The sequence below is a fragment of the Hippopotamus amphibius genome, chromosome 12 (assembly GCF_030028045.1).
Source record: "Hippopotamus amphibius kiboko isolate mHipAmp2 chromosome 12, mHipAmp2.hap2, whole genome shotgun sequence".
In the NCBI taxonomy this organism is placed as follows: domain Eukaryota; kingdom Metazoa; phylum Chordata; class Mammalia; order Artiodactyla; family Hippopotamidae; genus Hippopotamus; species Hippopotamus amphibius.
This window is the reverse complement of record NC_080197.1, coordinates 65,326,593-65,351,894: the sequence shown is the minus strand read 5'-3', so window position 1 is coordinate 65,351,894 and position 25,302 is coordinate 65,326,593. Positions and strand designations below refer to the sequence as shown.

At 36.8% G+C, this 25,302-nt stretch overlaps 1 protein-coding gene across 10 annotated transcripts in view; it reads left to right on the top strand.

Annotated features, from left to right (window-relative positions):
- The window catches only part of PIK3C2G (phosphatidylinositol-4-phosphate 3-kinase catalytic subunit type 2 gamma), a 363,004-nt gene that overhangs the window by 92,816 nt on the left and 244,886 nt on the right, over nt 1–25,302 (top strand). For all 10 annotated transcript variants that reach the window (XR_009048372.1, XR_009048371.1, XM_057701641.1 and 7 more), the window contains 4 exons: nt 1,547–1,678; nt 8,789–8,903; nt 16,306–16,436; nt 21,332–21,520. Coding sequence is in view for 8 of the 10 variants with exons in the window: in XM_057701641.1 (XP_057557624.1) it covers nt 1,547–1,678; nt 8,789–8,903; nt 16,306–16,436; nt 21,332–21,520 (567 nt within the window). In the remaining 2 variants the exon portion in view is untranslated. The remainder of the gene's footprint in view (nt 1–1,546; nt 1,679–8,788; nt 8,904–16,305; nt 16,437–21,331; nt 21,521–25,302) is intronic.

Genomic DNA, 25,302 nt, shown 5'->3' with positions numbered 1-25,302 from the left:
AAAGGGGGTCACCAAAGTCTTATTTTACACCCTGCTCCCCATATCCAGATTGGACAACCAACTCTTAGTGTGAGAAGACACTCGATACTACCTGAGGCCTCACCTGGGCCAACCTCAGTCAGCACTTTCCAATTGGATAATAGACTTTGGTCACATGGTCACAATCAGTCCTCTAATAATCACCCCCTGCTTGAACAACTTGACCTCAGAGTTCAGCTGGGAGTTACGAGGCTGGCGGATTCTGTCCACTCTCCTCACACCTAACGACATCAGATGTCATCCAATGCAAGCTGCCCATTTGCTCTTCCAGTCACTTTCCTTTTTACTGCTTCCCATTCCCTGGTGAATCAGTTCCCATGAATTTTCCCCTATCTGCCAACCTCTGTTCCAGTTTTCCCATTTCTCCATAGCATTCTCATCTTCTAGTAAACATATTCCTCCACCTCAACTTTTTGAAAAATGCCTTCTTGTCCCATAAATAGATCTCTCCTAAACCTTATACTTCTCTTGAGGCTCTTGTGTCATTTCTGTAATAACCAAGATGACTCCTGAAAGGAAAGAAGGGTGCCCTTGTTCCTGTCCACAATTAGGGACCTCAGAGCAACTCTCAAGTTTCTGTCAAAAGCCCTTTCTTCTTAGATACTTCTACTACCCAGGTGTACCCCTCCCAATCTTACGTTATCATTTATAACCTTCTAGGCAGTCTCATGTATGTTGATAGATTCAGTGCCCAAATTCAAGGTTTTTCCACTATTAACAATCTTGTGTTTATCCTTAGCCACATTTTTTGTCCATATCTACAATCCATCCAGGGTCTGAGTTTGATATTCTTCACCTTGACATATACAGAAATTATATTGTCTATTGCATCTCAGCAATCAGCCTCCAAATTCCTGGAATCTCATCGTTGCCCAGAATAGTCCACATTTGAAATTATAAACAACTCTCCATGCTTTTAGCTCTCTCATTTAAACATTTCCTTTTGCCATTAGGAAAAACCTCAAATCCCTCTGCCTGGCATACAGAGTTCTTAAACATCCTGGCAACCACCTATCTTTCTAATTACATCCTCTTTAACTTTCCAGATCAACTTGGCTACATTGCTTGTTCTAGCCACAATAAGCCACTCACCACTCCTCAGCTACATGCATATATGCCCTTGTCTATGCACCTTTCTCTCCTTGGAATATTCTCTTCCAAATCTCCATCTGATGGTAGCAAACTTACTCTTTAAGACCCATTATGAGTTATTTCCTGCCCTGCGCCCCATTCTCGAAGATAATGTTAATCATTCTTTCTTTATGCTCAAGTTATTGTAATTTTTAAATATAAACTTACATACCAGAATTATAGCAATCCCCATAGGATAATCAATCTCATTACTCTAAGTATATTTCTACTTTTACACGCTAAAACGCAAAATTTAAGAGGATGCCTTGATGCAATAATTCAAATATTTTGTCACATAACATTATATTACAAGGAACTATTTATGAAAACATCATTGTAATTGGGTAGATAACCTACTTCTTTCTTTTATTTTAAGGATCAACTTTCCTCTTGAAATAAAGTCACTTCCAAGGGAATCCATGCTCACTATAAAACTGTTTGGGATTAACTGTGCAACCAACAATGCAGATTTATTGGCCTGGACTTGTCTTCCACTGTTTCCAAAACAGTAAGTATGTCATTTGTGATGAAAAAAACTTCCATCTCAGTAAAAACCCCCTTGGAACTAGATAGTGAGCCATATAGGGCATAATGAGAAAATCAAGGAGACGTTTTATTCTAAAATTGAGGTAGTTCAATATAAATCATGACTATTGAAAGCGGGACTGAAAAGCAAAATGTAGAAGTGGCTTTAGAAACAGGCCTCACGCTCAGCTTGTCAACTGGGTCATTTACAGTGAAAGGGTATTGGCATGAGCAATCTCAATTCCTTTTCCTTATCTGACCAGCCAATTTCTCTGGAATTACTAATTCAAAATGATTTAGATCAGTACTGTCATTTAGGAACAATGTAAGTCATGAAATTCTGACTGAAGTAAAATTATTCAGGGTAATTGGTTTACTGACCTTTTATTGCCAAGAAGAAATACATGTCAACTTTAAGATGATATTTTTCAGAAAAGTAAGCCGAATAGGAGTTCTGATATTCTATCAGAACTAATTGCCATTGAAAAGTTAACTGTTGATTTAACCATAAGGATTTGGAATTATTAATACTTAGAATATTTGATGAAGTCAATTACATGATTTTCTGTGTTATTAAGGAAAAATATTTTAAATAAAACATCTTAGTTACTTTCCCATGGCAAGACTTGCTTTAGAATCAAATTGTAAAATACAGGACTTTTGAAGAATTGGAACCTATATTGTTATTTTAGTATCATTATAAGGGATGTTTCTGCCCCTGCTGTTTTACAAAGATTTGGTAATATAAAAATGTTAGGAAAATGCTTTATCAGCTTTTAGTTCCCACATTTAGTCAATATAATCATCAAAGCAACTGTGATACACTTAAAAATCATTTTTATTGGATTAATTACGACATGGTGTACGTGTGTGTGTGTTGCTCTTTTATTTGTTTTCATGTTATAGCCAATTTCCATGTGTATGAGGACAGGGAGTGTATTTTCTTTGTAATTTCTATCATCTAACGTGGTATCTCTTATAAATAGGCAATCAGTACAGGTTTCTTTATTAAATTGAATTGGAAAAAATCAATCTCTGTAGGAGATTTAGAATGAAATAAAATTTCAAAAGTCTATGAGAAACAGTTTCCTAAAAGGAATACCAACTGCTGTTAGCAGATATTTCAAAAATCTGATTTGTGGGCTTAGAACTTTCATTACTTTCTCACTAGGAGCAGCTATGCAGGTACCCTTCCTTCACGAGTGAGTTTCTTTCAAGTTTCAACTGCAGTATTTGTAAGCTCTAGCATGTTTGTAGAGTATATTTCTAGCTATTCAATGAAAAAAAATTTAATCCATTTTTATGCCTTCTCATCATCTAATACACTACTTTGCACATAACAGGTAATCAAAACATGTTAAATATATAAAAAGTTTGGAATATTTTTGTCTTTCAAACTAATCTTCAAGGCTTTTTTCTACATGATTGTGATAGTAAAATACTGCCTCTGTGTTGTTTTGTCATCCATCACTTAACCTTTGGTAAACATTTTATATGTGAGTGATCATAGACAATGGGCATCTTTAAGTAATGCCATCTGGGACTGATACTAAGTGGTCTTCCTAAGGGAAAGTGGCAAAACTGTGGCTGATGAGGCACAGAAATACAACTTACTTCAAAGAGCACTTCAATAAGCATTTGTAAATGTATTTCCAAAAGACTATTTCTTATGAGAATCAGAAAATCTGCCTCTCTCCTGGGCTAAACAACTTAAAGAAATCCAGATCTGTTTAAGACATCAGAAATCCATCACGTGGGCCAGTTGGGGAGATGTAATAACTCCCACTGTGCTCATTGCTTTGAGTTACAGAGATTCTAACCCAATTTATTTGATGCAGATATTTCCAGATCACAACAAATAAGCCACTTAATTTCATTTCCTTTCACAGAATGACCCCTGCCCATAAACATTTGGTATTGAATCTGTCATTTACTACAGTTCAAATTGCTCATACCTAGCCATGTGCAGCTGTAATGAGCATTTATGTCTTTATTTTTTCCAAGATACACACAACCTGAAAATATGCAGAATTAAAGGTTTCCTATCCCTTTGTGGTTTCCAGAAGTGGATTTCAGAAGAATCAATGAAGATTAAACTCAGATGTATTGGTTATAGCTGCATCAAGGGTGTGTACAAATAAAAATAAATGTCAACATTTTCAAGTACACAAACTCACCTTCAATCCTATAAAAAAATATGTTTCAAGAGCAAAGGTAAAATTTTGCTCCCAGAAGTTTTATAATCCTCTCCTTTGCAGATAGGGCTTACACCACATCTATATTCACAATGCCTCCACACTGCAGTAAGAAAGTGTTATTCTCACCTCAATAATTTCTATGAGCTACCTTCCCTACTTAAATTCAAAACAAATAGAGTGGTAGTTACTTAGCATTTCTAAATTGTGGTAAACTCCTTCAATGCAGAGATTCTCAACCTTAATTGAACAATAGAATCTCCTGGGGAGATTTAAAAATAAACCCCAAACCAACATGCTCCCAAAGATTCTAATTTAATTGGTCTGTGGAAGGGCCCAGGCATCAGTGTTTTCAGAGGTCCTGAGATGTATTAAAGCCCAGGAAAAGTAGAATCTTTTGCAGAATTTCAGAAGAGGCCTAAATAAATCTTAATCTTAATGCAATTTTATTCCTTAGACTGCTTTCTGAGTAGCCAATCCTGACCCCACTATAAATTATCATTTCAGATGTATCCTTAAAATCAAATAATAAGAGCAAGTTGTGGATGAAAATTCCCTATCATTCTTCCATCCTGTACAATAAAGACCATCAGAGCTCAAGTAGTTCAAATATCTCATTTATATATGAAGATCTTTATGATGAAGGAAGGTTAAGAGACTGGCTAGAGGTCACTGGGCTACTTAGGAATAGAACAGGAACCAGAATGAAGGGCTGACTTCTCTCCACACATGTTACTACCTCAAGCTGCCTCCTTTCCTGCCCTTAGGTGTCACGTCCTGCTCCCTGAATGCACCATGAAAACGTCGCTGCCGTACGAGGGGCTCCTGTCTCAGCCTTGCCTGTGCTCTGCTCTTGGGCATAAACCTGTTAGACCCATGAGAGTCAGAGTAGTCCCAAAGAGTTTTATAGCAGGAGCTCTTCTGGAAGTGCTGGTTCCAGAATTCCAAGCCAATGATGCATAGAATCCTATAGCTAAAAATGACAATAAGTAATGTATTCAAACCACTTTTTTATTGTTTGAGGAAACAGGGTCCCAGAGAGGGTAAACCAACCCATCTGTTCTCCTGGTGCCACAGATTTTGGTTTGCTCTTTCTAGGCATAGGAATTTGCACAATGTTGAAATTAAAATGATCCTTTAGGATAGAAATGTTTTATTTATCAGTGTGGTCCTTTTCCAATGACATCTTATTCAAAATCTCCACATATAAGAGCGATGAACAGTCCATATACATGGTGGGGGGAGGGGGGCAGGGTGGCATTTAAAATTCTGGGGTCAAATGTATTTGCCATCTCCTCAACACCTTTCTAAAGTTTACTCCCCCAACCACCAAGCCATATGAAAACAAATATAAAACTCTCAAAAACCACTGACTTTGTACAAGAAGCTCAAAGAAGTTAAGGCAATTAAGGCTAGTTAATGAAGACAGGGTACAGATGTCCCGATATAAAGTCTGGTGCTCTTTCCACGATATGAAACTGTTTCCCATATGTTTTGCTTTTGTCATGTTTTTGTTTGTTTGCTTAATTTTAACTGACTTAATAAACCTTTTCACATTGTCATATAAAAACTACTGGTGAACCCTACCAACTTGGGTGTTAAAACTTTCCATTTTCATCCTCTTTCTGAGACCACCAACACTCCTAGATGCATTCTTTAGCATCTTAATTCCACTAATCATCTTCCTCATCCTCATATTTTCTATTCACAGAAGTCTATGGAAATTTAGTCCCTCCATCATGCTTACAATATCCAAAAAGATGTTTAGATATAGTCCCTTATCAGAATATAAATTAGGTAATATCCAACACACAGAGAACCCAAAGAATGGTGCCAAACATCCTTTCCCCCTGAATTGCCTTGAAGTAGGTATTATGTCAGCCTCAGTTGGACAGCTAGACGTTCCTTCTCTCTTTGCCCTAATGCTTGATATGTCCCTTCATACACATACTTACATCAAGAGTTCTGACTTTACTCTGCCCTGCGTGCCTCAGGGTTAAGGCCAGGGTGACTGTTGATCCAGAATCCATGCAAGGCGAGCAGTGACAGATACCAACAGTTATTCTTGAGTCCCTTCATTCTTCTTAGGAATCAGCTTAGATAACTCAGATTTTCAAGAGTTGAAGTATGGCCAAGACGTATAAATATAGTAAGGCCATAAATATAATTCATTACACAACTTAGATGTGAAGAAAAATGCAGCTAATATATCACAGTTTTCCTCATGAGCTCCCACCCTGTAATTAATGAGGAGAAAAAAAAACAACTTTCCATCGATTACAAAAAATTAGTCAATTCAGTCATTTAAACAGTCCTTTTAGAATTATGCAGTCTCCTTTGGATACAATGCTCAGTCACTCAGATCCTTCCTGATACCTTGATTCTCTATCTAAGAGGGTATCTGGATACAGAGGATCAGAACAGAAACAGATTATTTGGCCTAGTGACCTATGATATCCAAATCAAAGGCATTCTTAAGCTGGCAGTTGTTTGTTACACCTAGGGCACCTTGTGATTGGTGCTCTCCCAGCTTGACCAGGGCTTACTGACCTTCCCTGGGTGACTTGGGCTCTCACAGACACCGTAGACCCCTATGGGACTCCCAGCTGACCTCAGCTCAGATGGTTCAATCAGATGCCCTTATTACAGAGGCCCTTCATCCCCACCATGTGACCCCCTTTATGGAAACACCCTCACACGGATATCTTTAGCTGTGTCTAGATTCCATCTCTTCTGTACGGAAACCAAAGAAGACCCAATAAAGCTAAACACTTTTGTGAGTTCCTTTTGCTTGTATAGCACATGGCCCTAAGTTTAAGGTCACTTCACAAGTTGGTACAGGTTGCTCCTGTACCAACTCAAGAGGTGATTTTCTTCCAGGATCTGAAGCATGGGGTGCAGAATGGACCCCCCCCTTCTTTCAGCGTTAGGCTGTACTCATCTAACCCTCCTCCCCATGGGCCTTGCTATAGGCAGAAAAGGGGGAAATTGGGATATCTCTGTCTACCATACTCACTCTGTCCCTCTTTCTCTGTCTTCTGCTTCCCTCCATCTCAAATCGCCAGAAAGTGCTGAGGTTTTTTTTTTGCCACATCCTCCTTCCTTATTCCTTTGGCTCTACTGTGGGTGGGAATATTTTCCATAGATGCTGTGGAAAACGTTAACATCTGAGCCCTCCAAACTTAGTGTTAGACCTTCTTTTTTTTTGCATTCTGGCTGTTACTAGTCCAAAATTTTTCTCCAAAAGATGGATGCTTCAGACCATTTGGGGCAAGGTTATATACTCTGAAAGGTAGAAGAGAAAATCACAGTAATAATTTTCTAATCTTTAGCCCCATTGAGTTAACGTTTAGCTTGCTAATACTAGTTCTTAATGTTGTTGTACCAAAAAAGTTTCTCCAGATGAGGAGGGGATAGAACAAAGGGATAAAAATGACTCAAAATGTATCGTGCTGAAAGAATATTCTTGGGTTGTATAAAAATACCTGGCCAGTAATGTTTAAAATTATACTCCTTTGGGTAGACACTTTCTAACAATATCTTGAGATGTGAAAAATAAAAAAACTATGCCTCAGGAAGCTAAGGGTTTACAAAACTTTTATTTGTTGGATTTTTTTCTTCATATTTTGAATATTTGTCCATGAAATAGCAAGGTAGAATTCTATGTTATTTTCAAAAAGGCTTATTTAATGCCTTAAAGTTCTTTATAAACTTTAATTTTGTTGACTTTAAATTCTACAGTTTTAATTTGGTACGTTAATGAAAGACTGTTCTCAGTGATTATTGGAACATTTTACCAATAATCTTATTCATATATATAAGCCAGGTATAGCTTGTTTTTTAAATCCTATAAGCCTCTGTGGATTTGGATGTTACCAAAGCTGTTAAAACTCTCCATAAATTCTTCCTGTCTAAAATCTTTCCTGTATTCACTCTTGTTTACTATGGTAATTTACAACATAGTTTTAAATATTCAGAATTTGAATAATCTTTCTATTTATGCATAAAGAACCATTTCCTCTATGAAGTCCCACAACTATTTTGATTCTATAAATCATATGCTAATTTAAATATTTTCTTTCTATTATTTAGAGCTCATATCTTTAAAGATGCCCAGGGAATTTAGTCACCCTGTGGAGTAAAACAATGTTCTTAAGAGTTAACATCTTTATTTATTTAAGGGAGTCATAACTCCAAGAATATAAATTTGAGATTCTTAGTCCAATCTTGTAATCAACATTGTTGGAAATTAAGAGTAAATACTACCTGGGGCTTCCTTGGTGGCACAGTGGTTAAGAATCTGCCTGCCTGCCAATGCAGGGGACATGGGTTCGAGCCCTGGTCCAGGAAGATCCCACATGCCGTGGAGCTACTAAGCCCATGCACCACAGCTACTGAGCTGGCACTCTAGATCCCCTGATCCACAGCTGTGGAGCCCACGTGCCACAGCTACTGAAGCCCATGCATCTAGAGACCGTGCTCTGCAACAAGAGAAGCCACTGCAATGAGAAGCCCGCGCACCACAACGAAGAGTAGCCCCAACTTGCCACAACTAGAGAAAGCCCATGAGAAGCAACCAAGACCCAACTCAGCCAATAAAGTAATTAATTAATTACTTAAAAAATAAGAGTAAATACTACCTGTTAGAAACCATTGTGGAAACAATTTTCTCATGTGGAAAATAAGTGTAGGCCTCTATGGACATAATCATGCATGTGGTATATTAGAGACAAACCATTAATCAGTACCTAGGCTTGAGGAATATTGTATTTATCTTCTAGCTACTGTATGAAGCTACTGAAATAGCTGATTATGCTTATATTCAAAAAAAATTATAGATAATAATAGCTTCCCTTTTGAAGTGACTTCTGCCTGTCCATATGTGTTGTCTTTTGCAGCAAATCCATTCTCGGGTCTGTGCTATTCAGCACAACATTACAGAGTGAGCCTCCCATAGAACTGATAGCTCCAGGAGTGTGGGATGTAAGTCAGCCATCCCCAGTGACCCTGCAGGTAAGTGTCAGGCTATGAGATTAAAGTACACACAGCAAGTATTGGTTGATAAGTAGCTTGTTGTCAATTACACAAACAGTTTTCTTCCAGGATCACACATTTTAATAGTCTTCTCTTTCTCCAGCCTGCTAGGATTTGTGAAACCTCTATTGCTATTATTTTGCATCCAGTATTCTCAAAGCACTTTTCTCTCAGCTTATATAATAGCAATTCAAGCCATTCTCTATCAAGCACCATCGTGAAGGAGGGGGATGGAGTGTTACCATGAGTCTACTCATTATACATATTCATTTTTCTTTCCATTGTCTAAAAACAGTCACTAGTATATATTATTAACTCGGTACCTTTTTCACACCTGCCTCTTCATTGTGTCATATTTCCGTAAAATCTCTTTTGTTGTATGTTTCCTAAATGACTAGCAATTAGCTGGATAGTGGGGGAGAAACTGCAAACAAAATCCTTTTTTTTTTTTTTTTTCCTTAAAGGCGCTCTCCTTTCCGTGATTTGTAATCATGATTGAAAGGTGATTAATGATTCCAGGCTTTGGTCCTTTCTGCTCAGAGGATTTTTTTCTCATTTTCCTCATTTTTTCATGATTATGAGTAATCCTATTCCTCAGATACCTGAAGCATGGCTACTCCCAGACATGGAACTGCAGGGAATATGGACTTTGCATCTCCATAGGAAGAACTGGGCAGCACTCTATAGAACAGAGTTTTTCAGCCTCATCACTGTTGACAGTTTGGACAGGGTAATTGTTGTGGGGGCTGCCCTGTGCATTGTAGGATGTTTAGTAGGATCTTTGGCTTTTACCCACTAGGTGCCAGTAGCACCTCCCCAGTTCTGACGATCAAAAATGCCTCTAAATATTGTCAGATGATCTCTTGGGGTAAAATAGCCTTCAAGTGAGGATCGCTACGCTACACTAGAGGAAACTAGTGGAGTCCCAATGTTCATAAAATTTCCGGGTTTGGGGTGAGGGGTGTGAGGGAGAAAGTTTAGCAAAATGGACAGCAAGATGTCAAAAGTGGCAAAGAAGAATAACACTAATAAAAACATGGCTTTCACTCTGAAGGACAGAGGAAGTCCACCCCCCCACCCCAGACAGTAGCCAAATACCCACTTCTAATCTATGGACGTGATGATACAGAGTGGTTGTTCAGGTTGGATCTTGGCCCAAGGTCCTAGACACTCAACATATAATGGCTTACGGATGAGCAGGTGTTTCCTTGTAACAGGACGACTACCTTTCTTGAAGAGAATGAATGAATTTTTTATCAGGCTATTTCTTGCCAGATCCACACCACCTGAGCTTAACAAAAATCTTCCAAGTCTGAGCACTGCCCAAGCTTTGTGGGTGTAAGTTTATGATTATCGGGCCTCTAGGGACAGTGGTGGGTTGGGGGGGTGTAAGGGAGACTATCAGGTGAGCGTCTCCGTGATTCCTCTCAGATGAGGGGAACCGCTGCTGTAGGAACACACAGCTTGGAAGTGGAATCTGAAGAAAAATTTCAAGTATTCAACAGTAGAATAGGTTTCCAAGTAGAGACCTGGAGCCATGACAGAATTTATCTTAGAAAAAAAGGAGAGAGGGCATGGAACTAATTCAACAGCATGCAAAAACGTTAAATTAAACAAAATAATTTCAAATAGTATAGGCATAGAGGGAAACTTCTCAGGTTTTTTAATTGAAGATGAAATATACAAAATAAAATAGGAGTTACTAAGGTATTAAAGTTAAAAGCCTTAATAACCAGTATCACTCTAATTACACACAGTTAAATTTAGAGCAGAATTTTCAACCTAAAGATTATGAGATGATAAGGAAATTAGAAGCAAGTTCTGCAGCCAGTGTCTGTGTTAAGGAGTCAGTGTGGATCTCAAGGGAAGACATCAGGCTGAGAGTTAGGAAATCTGGAGTCTAGTCTTAGCTCTTTAACAGTAAACTTTATGACTGTGAACAAGTCATTTAACCTTCTGTTTTCACCTCCATGCAATGAAAGGATTGTACAGTACTATGCCTGTCTGACTTCTTTCAGGTCTGTATTTTGCTGACTGTCTGTATCAGGTGAACAGTTACTGCCACGCTGTTGCCAGCGCAGTATGATAAGGGGTATGATATGTTACAGAACTTGATTTCTTCAGGTCAGCCTTTTTTTTTTCACACTATGCTGCTGACTGGAAGCAGTGGATAGAGTGACATGGAGACAAATTATTACTTGACTCCATCAACCTGTGTCTCCCTCAACTTCCTCCCTCTCTCCATATACAGTCTAGTAGAGTGACTCATAATATAAGCACTAAGAGCACTTGTTTTAGTTAATGTTTCCCTTGTTCTGTTTTATGTTTCTCTACTTACTCAGCTTCCCTTTCATGTCTAAATTCACTGTATTCTGGCTCATTTGTCCTCACCACACTGAATTGTTGTCAGGTAACCCACTCATTCCTAGTGGCCAAGTCCAGCGCTGGTTTTCAGTCCTCTTCACGCTAGCCCTCTCTCTGCAGTTTTTGGCACTGTCTCTTCCCCATTACAGAACACGCTTCTCCTCTGGCTGTGCTGGGGCTGCCCTCAGGCTTCTCTTCACATGCCCTCTGCTTATCCTTTCTCTGTCTTATTGCTGCACTCCCCTTCTTCTGCAGTCCCCACTGTCGACAGTTCTCAAGGATTCTGCCTGCTGCCCGTCGCTGTTCTCAGTAGATATATGCTCCCTGAGAGAATTTCTTTCTTTTTTTTTTAAATGTGTTGTTCTTTTTTTTTAATTAATTAGTTAATTAATTAATTTATTTACTGGCTGTGTTGGGTCTTCATTACTGCACACGGGCTTTCTCTAGTTGCCGTGAGCTGGCGCTACTCTTCATTGTGGTGCGCGGGCTCCTCATTGCCATGGCTTCTCTTGTTGCGGAGCCCGGGCTCTAGACACGTGGGCTTCAGTAGTTGTGGCACATGGGCTCAATAGTTGTGGCTCACGGACTGTAGAGCACAGGCTCAATAGTTGTGGTACATGGGCTCAATAGTTGTGGCTCACGGGCTCTAGAGTGCAGGCTCAGTAGCTGTGGAGCACGGGCTTAGTTGCTCCGCGGCATGTGGAATCTTCCTGGGGCAGGGCTCGAACCTCTGTCCCCTGCATTGGCAGGCAGATTCTTAACCACTGCGCCACCTAGGAAGTCCTCCCTGAGAGAATTTTTTTAAAGCTTTATCGAGATATATTTCACATACCATACAATCCTACCATTGAAAGTGTGCAATTCAGTGTTTTCTAGTATTTTCACAGATAAGTGCAACTAATCTCATCAACGTCAATTTTAGAGGATTTTAATTTTTTTTTAATTTAATTTATTTATTATTTTTTTGGGGGTACACCAAGTTCAATCATCTGTTTTTATACACATATCCCTGTATTCCCTCCCTCCCTCGACTCCCCCCCCACCCTCCCTCGAGTCCCCACCACCCTCCCCGTCCCAGTCCTCTAAGGCATCTTCCATCCTCAAGTTGAACTCCCTTTGTTATACAACAACTTGCCACTGGCTATCTATTTTACAGTTGGTAGTATATATTTGTCTGTGCTACTCTCTCGCTTCATCTCAGCTTCCCCCTCACCCCCCACCCCCCCAAACCTCATCAATTTTAGAGGATTTTAATTTTTATACAGAAATCTCATAACTTTTAGCTATCACTTCCTAGTCCCACCTCTAAGCAACTACTAATGTACTTTCTGTCTCTATAGGCTCACCTATTCTGCCCATTTCATATAAATGGAATCATACGATATGTGTTCTTTTGTGGCTGGATTCTTTTACTTAGCATAATGTTTCAAAATTCATCCACTTTGTAGCATATATCAATATTCATTTCTTTTTCATTGTTGAATACTGTTACATTATATAAGTATACTACACTTTATCCACTTATTAGTTGATTTAAATTGTTTCCACCTTTTGGCTCTTAAGAATAGTGCTGCTGTGAACATTCATGTACAAGTTTGTGTGTGAACATATATTTTCATTTATCTTGGGGGAACTGCTGGGTCTCATTCATTCCTAAGGTTTAATTTACAGTATCTTGCAGGTTTACTTCTAAGTCTGTGCCTTTAGTTCAGACACCTTTACACCACAAGCTTCAGGCAAAAGCACGTGCCTGCCTAGATTCTCACCTGGATGTTCTGTAGACAGCTTCAGAGATAACACATCCCAAACTGAGCTCACCATCCTCTCAAAATTGCTTTCGCTCCCTGAATTATTTATGTGTGTTCATGCCCCCACATACACTGAGCTGTTGCACTTGTCTCCTCCTTCTTTTTCGCTACTCATATTCAGTCCACACTATATCCTGCCAACTTATCCTCCATGTGTTCCTCAAGTCTGTCCTCACAATTCCCCACCTCATCTGCCCTAGTTCAACAGTTCCCTCCTAGGTTACAGCAGTTTAGCTTTTTTTTTTCTCTTTAGTTTTGTTTTTCTCTAATCCAAAATCCACAAGTGTGATCCTTCTAAAACGTAAATCTGAACCTGTCGCTCTCCTACTTGTACTCTTCAATAACTCAGCGCTACCTAGAGAATTAAGGATGAGCTCTACAGCATAGCCCCTCCCACTGTTTCCCTTGGCATTCCTTGACTGACGCTTCAAGCTCCAGCAACACTGAAAAAATTGTAGTTTCTGACATGCACTGTCCTGCTTTTACCATATGTGCATTTATGAATACTGTTCCGTGCCTGCAATATGTCTCCCATCTTCTCTTCACTATCTACTGCCTATCCCTCAAGTTTAGTGTCTGTAATTGTTATTCACCTTTTAGGATCCATGGACCCTCCTCTAGGAATCTCTCCCTTACCCCCTCCTCTCTTTCCATTCCAAGCAGGATTAATTCACATAATAATCAATAAAATTTTTATCAATGTATTTACATTATATTTCTTTCTTGAGAACTTCTTTCCCATTGACTTCCTGATTTTTGAAGACATTGACAATATTTTATCCCCAAAGTGTAGCATAGTACCTGGAATATAATATTTGTAATTTAATGACATGTGTCCATACCTCCAATCACTACAATTACCAAACCTACAGATATTTATAAACTTAGCACTTTGGTCCACTTATTGGGATTCTGATACCACTATGTTCAGTTTTTCCTGGTCTTTCTCTTTAAACCATAGTTCTTACCTACACATTCATGCCAGGTATTTTACTTTACCTAACATTTCATTACCTGTTTATCCTTCATTAACAGCGATGTTAGGGGGAGGCAGCAGTCTTATTATTGGTACCCAGTCCTTAGAACACAGTGCATTTTGTGTCCTAATGTAGTGTACTCTCTTTTTTTCTTCACTTCTGAACCACTATATGGGCCCCTCTTTTACAACTCCTTCCTTGAGACTCTCCGCAATTGCCATCTAGTTGGCAGGCATCCTTCCTTCCCTTGAACTGCATAGAACTTATGGTACAATATTTGTGTGCCTTATACTATCCAAACCACATCTACAGTCCAGGCTGCATTTCTTTGAACAAGCTGACAGAATCATGGGGGCCTGAGCAAGCCCACAGACACCTTATCAGCATGGACGGTTGTGGTTCATGGACACTAGGGACATATACAACAGCTCCTTCAAGGAATTCTAAGACATGAAGTCATTAGTGGGAACCATGATAGCCAAGTGTAAATGGAGAAGGATGAGGGAGGAAGTAAAGCAAGATGGATAAATGGAACACAAGAAGCTAATATCCAAATGTATAAGGGGGTGTGAATTAGAAGTTTGGATGACCAGGTCTGAATATTTTCCTGTACCCCAGAGGAAAGAGCCTTCCAATATTTTTTGCTTGAAATCAGGAGTATATCCTCAACACCTGAGTCAGGAGTGTGACAAATAGGTGTCATGGCACGTGCAGCAGACACATTAGAAGAGAGCTCCTGGAGCACTCCTTGAGAAAAAAGATTGAGACCAAGGCCAGGCTTAGTGGGTCATGACCACGTGTTTGCCATTACTGACTTGAAGCACAGCTCTGGGGTGCTATATGTACATTGCAGCCTACTTTAATTGTTAATATTTGCCTTTCTACTCCTCCATAATGTATAGTACTCAAAAGAATTCAGTATCAAGAACTTACTGTAGATTTGTGCACAGGATATGTCTGTATTCTTATCCACTGTCTTTAGTTTCTTCATCTACCCTGCCTTTTACTTAGTACCAACATAAAATTGAATTAGCTTATTAAGTACTATTTCTGGTGTTTTTGGTTTATGTGTTTAAAATATTTGGATACATAAAGAGTAAAGTGTAACCTGCTGATACTGGAGACACTTCCCCCCAAGGCGTCAAAATTAATCTTTCTCTCAAGATGCAAAATTTACTATAATATTGCTTTGGTTTAGCATTTCTGTTACTTAGTTCTTTTATCATATTGGAATAATAAGTGATACATTATAACAAAAATTATACCAAAAGCAAATATTGCAACAAATTTTAAAGGTTACAGAAAAAAAAAATTGCTAAGACTTTTTAAAATAAGAACTCAAATAAACTATATTTCAAACTGTAACTCACAGTCTACCTTATAATATTCTTCCATTTTCTTGGAGATCACAACCTAACATAGTTCAGCAGAAAAAAATAAATTCTTTAGATTTTCTAATATGAAAATGAAAAAAATGTATGATACTTTTAAGTAAATATGTAGGGCAGTAAGATATTTAGCTCCTTTACATACTTAGAAATTGTATTTTTGTTAACTATTTTTTTTATTTACTAGAATCAGATTATCACTGAAACAAGCACATTGAGCCAGAAAAAAAGAAGGCCTGCATTCTAGCCATGTCTATAAATCTGAATTACAGAGCCACAGCAAAAATATTCTATATGGTTTTATACTCGCACAACAGATCTTTACCAGAGAAGATTTCACTGTCCTGTTTACAAAGTGGTTCACTGACTTACAGATATCAAGAAGTAGAGGCCAACATAAAGTAACTCTTCTTATTTTCTCAAGTGATTACATGAAAAAAGTGTAATTACCATCTATAATTTTCATCATTTAATAACAGAAAGCCATTTTAGTAATGAAATATGGAAAGTATGTAATTTCAGCATTAAACAAAAATGTAACATTTAACTTTATGAAAAGTTCATAAATGTTATTACTTTTCTCATTTTTCTCAGATAATGTTACAGACTACTAATTTATATACCATTTATATAAATAATTGGGGATTTGCCAAACATCATGTATATTTAAAAACCAAGTCCAGACCCTAATGATTCTTTAAAAATTATTTTTAAATAACAAAGAGCACAGACGATATAGGGTTTTTCCTTTACTTTAGTTTCTACAAATCTAAGATAGCGATTATTAAATTAATAATGAATTTTTCAGGCATTCTTCACATGGCAAACCATTTTTTTATTTCAGATCGATTTTCCAGCTACTGAATGGGAGTATATGAAACTTGATTCCGAAGAGAACAGAAGTGATCTTGAAGAACCACCAAAGGAGTGTCTAAAACATATTGCCAGACTTTCACAGAAACAATCTCCCTTACTGTAAGTGACCCAGTTCTTGGGAGGAAATTTTGCCTGCTGTTCATGACACCAGCAATCATACTAGAAGCCCTCATGTCTTTAGAGAGTGAACCTTCCTTCCCACATAACTCCTTTCATTTCCTAAAGTCACACCTGTTGGATGATCAACTAATGTTTAGGAGCTAAATTAGTAATTTTGCATGTTTCTTAAATATTTTGTTTTCTTGTGGCATTAGCAACTTTAACTTTGATCAAAGGAAAAATAAAAAGATTGGTAACCATTCAGTTCAAAACAACAAAGCAGAGACTGATACAGATCAGTATCGAACAGTGATAAACCACTGCTCAGTCCTTCACATAGGCAGAGAATTGTTTTAGTAAACAGGAAAATGCAAAGTTTATTTATAATGGCAGATTAAAAAAGAACAGAAATAAATCACGTTCTAATAGCACTAGATAAGTAACTAAGGAGTACTTACATTTTGTCAAATAGTAATTCTCTGAGCAAAAAAAATGCCAGGAAGAATTCTGAGGGAATACTAATTCTCTCTTTGTAATTACTGTTTGTACTTGTATTTGGTAATATCTAAGCCACAGCCTACGTTGCTCATTACTAACGTGGCAGAAGCATAAAACGAAGAGAGCGACTCGTGTGTGTGTGTGTGTGTGTGTGTGTGTGTGTGTGTGTGGGCGGGTGTGTGTGTGTGTGGGTGTGTGTATGGTGATGAGGTATATAATGTAATAAAGCATTTGATTCCAAGAATACGAAATTATTGAAGCTTTTGAACGAGGTGGAGGTAGTCGTGTGATCTGAATCATCTTTTTGAGTGATTCTTCGGACTACACGTTGAAGAATGGATTGGAGAGGAAGTAAGAGGGGAAGCAAGCAGTACAGCAGAGTGGCTTATATAATAGTTTAGGCAGGAGGTCATTGGTCACTAGAACTAGGGTGATGGCAGTGGACACTGGTGGTCATGGCTATATTTGAAGCATATTTGAAAGTTGAGAAGACATGACTTCATGATTAATAGTAAATAGGGGTTAAGCCAATTGAGAAAGCAAAGAATCAAGTTAAGTCAATGGAAAGTCTAAGGTTTTGAATTGATGAGCGGGGCAGATGTTAGAGTCATTTTCTGGAAAGGAATAAGTTTGAGATCCAGACTGAGGCATTGAATGTAATCAAGTGTTTCATTTTGGGTAATCTTGTTACTGCCCTGATCTCCAATTTTGATTTGTCATACTCTTTTCCTCATTCATTTCAAGCCAGTGATATCAGTTTGCTTCACATACCTCACATGTGCTATTCCCTCTCCCATCTCAAGGCCTTCTTATTTGGTGTTTCCTCTATGTGAAGTGCTCCTTTCTAGTGCTTCACATGACTGAATCATCTCATCCTGTAGGTCTTCACTTAATTGTGATGTTCTCAAAGAGGCCTTCTTTGATCACCCTACATAATGAAGTTTTTCTCTCCTACAGTCTATCTTATTACCTTTTATGTTATCACACTTAACAAAAGGTTATCATCTTGTTTATTAATGTGTTTTTTTCTCTTAGTTTGCAAGAACTGAGAGAACAAGGAACCTGCCTACGTATTTATCACTACATTTCCAGTGTTCTACACTATGCCTGATAAATAATATGTGTAAAATAAATGTTATAATGAATAAAGTTCCTTTGCATTGAGTCTGGGAATAAAAAATACCTTAAGGATTGAAAATGTTGAAAGACTCTTGTAGTCCTCAAGACATATTTTGATGATCCACTGTTATACTAGACTATTGTCATCTTAACTAGGTGAAGCATCTTTTTATACTCCTTACTCAAAAATATAAAACCTGACATTTAACAAGTGTGTCACATTTTAGAGGCTAATATATTTGTAATGAGAGATTTTTAAAATACAGAAAGATGCTATACTTTGAAATTTTAAAGTATTCAAACAAAAAAATGTCAAAACCAACAAATAATAAGACAGTAGCTGCCTTTAAATATTAAATGTTTGTGTTTTTAAATTAACCCCAGTGATTTCTAACTGGTTTTATACTTCAGTTTCTATTTAAGTGAATAACATACTATAAAATAAGCAACATTTTCCCCTGTTTCACCCACTCGAATACAATTATTAATGCTCAGTAGAGAACAATGTCATTCTGGACTGTGAAAACAGATGGAGACCAGCCTTCAGTGTGATAAAACTTGTGTTAGAAACAGATTAAATTCATTTTCAAAATATCACATCTTATCATTTAGTTGGTGACTTAATTATTGCTTCTTTCAAATTGATCAAATGTTATCAGTCAAGAAATTCAGACTCAATGAAATTCAATGAAAATGTACCTATAATATTTGTAAAAGTAAGAAAAATACCTTCTTCATGACAAGTAAAAGAATATGTCTAATATAAAGAAAATCCCAGAACATAAGGTATAAAAATAATTTGGTATGAAAGACCAAAATTTATGCTTCCACTTCTAGCCGTGAAGGTTACCTACTACTAGACTAATCCTTCTGAATTAAAGAAATATAATACAAGAAAAATCTTACGAAACAACTGCTCTCAGAAATTGAACAGACAGGGCTTGAGGTGAACCCATGAATAAAGTGGCTTTCAGCCTACAAGCATTTTCTATGTCATAGCTCTGGGAGATATAATTAAAGAGGAGCATGCAGGTCTTGCTAAGATTTTAAAAAAAGGGCAGAGATCAGAATTTAATGATGCTGAGGCAGCTAGAATTTCCAGAGCATGATAGTAAAGAAAAGGAAGATCTACAAGATAGGAGCTACCGAAATGTATATTGGTGTCCCTTTATGTATTTAGCTGTGTACTCTTGAGCAGATAGAGATATTGTAGGGACTGGAAAAGAGCTGCTACAAGGAGATGTGAAAAAAGTGTAGATTCTAGAGGTTGCCCAGTTCTGGGAGTCATAGAAATTCTGACCAGTAATAATGGAGAAAGATCACAGAACACCCCAGCATTCAATAAAGAAATCAGAAAGAGGCATATTAGGAGTAAGTGTGCTCTAGCCCAAGATTAAGGACTATGCTTGGCCTAGCCTAACAAATCATAAAAACAAGCCTCAAAAGGATCAAACTGATCTGCTAGTAATTAAACTGACCACTAAAAAAAATGGAAACATTCGGCACTCAAAAGATAGCAAAATGCAGACTCTCAACAATGCAACATTTTAAATGCTTGGTGTACAATCGGTAATTGCTAGACAAGGAAGAGTCAGGAATATATAACCATAGCCCAGGATGGGGGAAAGCAGTTGACCCAAACAGGTCCAAATACTTCACAACCATATAGAGACGTTAATGGGTTTAAATAAAAAGATATATGTGAATGAACAAATGAAGTCTCAGTAGAAAAATGGAAATTTAAGAACTGAAAAACAATATCTAAATTTTTAAAAATCACTGGCAAAGCTTAATAGATTGCATAATGAAGAAAAAAAGAACAGTGAGCTTGAAGAATGGGTGATAGAAACTATCCATGTTGAAGTACAGAAAGAACAAAACCTGAAAATAGCGATAGAGCCTGTGACCTGTGGAACAATATCAAGCAATATATTATGTGTATGTTGAATACATGGGAGAGAAGAGAGAGATTGAAGTAAAAAAAAATACTTAAAGATATAATAGCCAAAATTTTACAAGTTTGATTAAAAAAAAAATCAACCCACAGATATAAGGAACTTAGCAAATTCCAAGCATGTGCGCGCGCGCGCGCACGCACACACACACACACACACACACACACACCACCTAAGCACATTATAGTCAAATATAGAAAAACCAAAGATAAAGATAAAATCTTCCTAAGGCATCAGAGAAAATCGACAAATTGTTCAATATTGAAAAAAATTAATTAGAATAAAATAATTTGTTTTAATACCATAGAAATAATTTTGTTACGGAATTTTTTCTTCTGGGGCTTTCTGGTGAGGAAGGTAGTGGCAAAACAGAAAAGAAGCCCAAATGTACCTCAAAAATCATCCTCTATAGTCGTTTCATTTTGCAGTTGAAAATGGCTTCAGAAGAAATCGTAGAGAAATATCGATATTTTAAAACTTTTAATAATTCTTATTATCCTTCTTGGGAGTTTGAGTTAATTTAAGCTGAGCAACAGAGTATCAATTTGGAGGATACAGTGTTGAAAAGCTGTCATTGTCATGTGAGAAATGCCGTCCTTCAGCTGAACTGCTGTCTTGAATGCTTTTGCTAGAGTGTAAGCAAAACATGCTAAACTGTCAGTGAATCAGTGGCTCTTGTCCTAGATTTAGATCTTCGGTTGGGACCACTCTCCAGAGGGAAACACTTGAGCATTTAAGGAAGTCTTATTCACTGGCATTTTAACTCCAAACTTCCAGCAAACTCTTAAAATTTAAGGCCAGAAGCCAGGGATGAATTGAGATCTTTGTTTTCGAAGTTTAGAGCAAAAAGTTTTCTGAACTCTGATGAAACTTGCTTTGAAATGAAGGAATATGATCTTTAAAATATGTCATTTCCCCACAGGCCCACTTGGGTCTAAGTTAATTTATAAAGAAAGTAACAAAGTAAATGGCTGAGTACCTTTGTTCTAAGTAGTACATGTTGCAGGATTCAGATAAACTTGGTCTGCCCTAAAGGAGACAGAGACTTGCCAACCAAGGCAAAGGATAAGAGCAAGGAAAAATAAATGTGAATTATCTGAACTGAAGTTTATTTCATTTTATTTTTCTACAAGTGAATAAAGTTAGTGGGAAATAAGCTCATAAAATAACCTATCAAACTATCCCAAGAAGATAAAGGACTTGTTTTCCAAAATAAACTAAAAGTCAAAAAACTAGACTAACATTTTGTACTGTGTGCTTCCAGCAAACATTTGTTAGTGTAGCAAATTCCAGTAAATTATAATTTCCAATCTGGTTTTTCAGACTCTCCGAGGAAAAGAGAAGATACTTATGGTTTTATCGCTTCTACTGCAATAATGAAAATTGCTCCCTTCCTTTGGTCCTGGGTAGTGCCCCTGGATGGGATGAAAGAACTGTTTCAGAAATGCATACCATTTTGAGAAGATGGAAAATTTCTCATCCTTTGGAGGCACTTGGACTTTTGACTTCCAGGTAAGAATTGCATGACAGGCATGATATTACTAATGAGAAAAATTTGAAAAGAAAAACTGTAGGACTGTATGATTAATTCAATAGCAATTCTGTGTGTTTCCAATTTCAGTAGCTATAGATATTAAATTTAGATAAATGTAAACTATGAATATAAATTTTAAACAAATCTAAACTATAATTGTGTCTTCTGTACTAAACTTGAAGTATAATTAATGGCCATAGTTTCTCAAATGGAGAGTCTAGTTGCTCTTAGAGAAATAACAACAACAACAAAACTGGGTTAGGGTTAGGGAAAAATAAAATTTTCTACTCATCCCCCTTTCAAAAGAAAAGAGTCTTTAAAAATTGAAACAATAGTTTTTACTTTTGAAATATGCAAAGCCTGGCAAAATACCCTGCTTATAGTAGATGTTCAAGTTAATAAGCCAATGATAATGATAAGAATAAAAGGAAAAAACCCATCCCTTGTATATACTCCAGATCTTCCCTCAGAATAAAATGCATGGGGGTGGGGATCAGGTCGGGTGATGATGTCATCTTCTAGTTAAGGAGAAGCATGTGGAACAAGTGTGGTGTCTGGCTCTGATTTGGGGAAGCAGCTCTTCCTTGGCATCTGTTTCATATTCAAAGCCAAGAAGAGATATTTTAAGTGTGTCTTGATGGCATTGGCTCACTGATGCCATGAAGAAAGCCTGTAATCTCTAGAGTCAGAGAAGGATTGTGCCACCCAGTTCTATTATAAATTCTCTCCCCAGATCCTGATGAAGGAGAAAGGAAGGAGAGAAAGTGACACAAAGGACTTTTCAAAGGATTTATTTAGGTTTATTTTAAAGCTCGTGGTCTTTTATAAAACTTCTAGCATGGGAAAGGGGAAGAAAGGGTTTTCTTTTTCTATTATTTGTAAGAGTTACTAGGTTACTCTCAATCTTCCAAGTTCAAAATTTACACATTCTCTTAGAATCCTACATTTTTTGTGCCTCTCACATATGAATATTTTATTCATTTTTCTGATGTCTTCCATTAATTACTGTGTGCCCAGATGCCATCTCTTCCTTGATAGATGATAGAAGGTAGATGATAGATAGATAGATGATAGATAGATTAGATAGATACAGAGATAGATAGATGATAGATAGCTAAATGATAGATGATAGAAAGAATTTTTCTTTTAGTTGAGCTTGCAGCTTTTCCCCTTTGTATAAGGTTTCTTCTAGGTGGATCCTTCCTTTACCTTGCCAAGTAACATTGACCACATCTTCCTAGTACAGTGCTTTTATTGCAGTGTGTTTACATGCAACATGTGAAGCATGTAATTTGCCCACATTAGACAGAGACCTAGTTAATGCAAAACAGTTCATCATAGTGTTTCTGTTTCCCAAGGGCTTAATAATACCTGGGACGTAGTAAGTACTCAATATTGAATCAATCACTCTCAAAAATACATTATGATTACTTATACCTTATTTTAATATTTAAATTATACTATTTGAGGGAGTCATCGATTGTCTTTATTTCCTACATCTCCTTGTATAGTTGAATGAGTTAATGAAATAATGATATGATAAGAAAATCAATTAATAGATTGGTTTCATTGGAATTATTTACAGTTCATACTTGTGTTTCAAGAATCTTCTGGAAAAAAAATTAGTTCTCATTTCTACCTTACTCCTAACCTCTTTTTCTGACTTAAATAGATAAGAATAGCCAATATCTACAAAAAATTTTTGCTAAATTCTAGTTGTTTTTGGCTCAAGTAAGACTTAGAATATTTGCACAATTATTATTTTGTCATTCCTAAACAGAATAGCTCATAGAAAATTGGTTCAAAATGTGAAGGTTAAAAAAAAATGTGAAGGTAACAATTCACAGAGTAAGAGAAGATATAAGCAAATCATATGTCTGATAAGGGAATTGTATTCAAAATATATAAATACTCTTACAACACAATAACGAAACAATAAATAACCCAATTTTTAAGTGCTCAGAGGATCTGACATTTCCCCGAAGAAAATATACAAATGTCCGATAAGCACATGAAAAGATGCTCAACATCATTAACCACTAAGGAAACATAAATGAAAACCACAATGAGATACCATCTCGTACTAACTAGGATGGCTATAATCAGAAAAACAATAAGCGTTGGCAAGAATGTGAAGAAATCGGAAATCTCATATATTGCTCATGGAAATGTAAAATGCGACAGCCACTTCGGAAAACAATTTGTCAGTTTGTTAAATATTAATCATCGAGTTACCATGTGACCCAACAATTCCACTCTTAGGTATATACTCAAAATAGATACAAAATAGATTCACTCAAAAACTCCTATGTGAATGTTCAGACCAGCATTATCTATAACAGCCAAAAAGTAGAAACAACTCAAATGGGCATCAACTAATGACTGCATAGATAAATGCAGTCTATCTGTGCAATGTAATAGTATTCAATAATGAGAAAGTACAAATATTAATATATGTTACAACATGAATGAACCTTGAAAACAGGCTAAGCGAAAGAAGGCTAAGCAAAAGAAGCTAGTCACAAAAGACCACATGTTGTGTGATGCATATTTGAGATGCCCAGGATAGGCAAATGGATAGAGACAGAAAGTAGATCAGTGATCACCTAGGGCTAGAGGAAGCTGGGGAAAAATAGGGAGTGACTGCCAGTGGGTATGAGGTTTCTTCTTGTGGTTATGGCTCCACAACTCTGGGAACATGCTAAAAACCATTAAATTGTACACTGTGAGTGAATCGTATTGTATTCAAATTATATCTCTATAAAATTATTAAAATATTTAAAAAATAATTGTAAAGGTAAAATCTATGACTCTATTTTCTAAAGTTTCTAAAGCATTAACTGGTGCTTTATTTTTTTTTTGGTTAAGTTATTATTGTTTTATTAAGATGTACCTTGCTCTATCTTAAAGACATTTAAATGTGTTAACTAATATTTTTTGTAAAGTTCATGGAATATTTTTTACAAAAATCTTTGTCATGATGAAGCCTGCTTAGTTTTCTTGCTTATAAAATAAGAGGATTCATTAGATGGACTTCAGTATTCTCTGATTCCTGATAACTAAGCATAATTCTGCTTATAGGAGCCTTCCCTACCTGAAGAGATGCTGAACATTTATTTGATTCACTTAATGTTTTAAGTATAAAGATCAGAATTTTACTTCATGCCCCTCGATGCTACATCATTTTATTATCTACAATAACACTATAATACAAATACTATTATCATTCCAATTTTACCTATGAGGAAACTGAGGCTTACAGGGGTTAAGTTGCCCAAGTGACACTTGTAAGTTAAGGAGCTAGAATTAAATCCAGAGATTTGGAGCTTGCAATCTTCACACTGTGGTTTACAGCCTTCCTACATTAATACATACTATTTGTTTACAGTCTAAATATGTAAATGAAACTATCCTAAAGTAGTTTGATTATAGTAAATAGCAGTACTTATGCTTGGATGTTTCTACCTCACTGTGTGATTTCTTTTTTTCTGAATAATCTGAATAATATAATAAAAATAATAATAATTTTTAGAGGTTATAGGGACTGGTTTCAAAGTAGAGTGCTGTTTATTAAGCATCATTCAGGGAACTTAGTAGAAACTTGATTTTTTTTTTCACATTGAACAGTTTCATGCATCAAAGAAGGCCACTGAAAAGGTTGGAGTCTTTCCATTGTACTTATCCTATGACTCTGACTCTCAGTTTAACTGAACTGTCAAAAAACTTGAGGACAAGCTGTTTCCAGAAATGAACCTTTCAG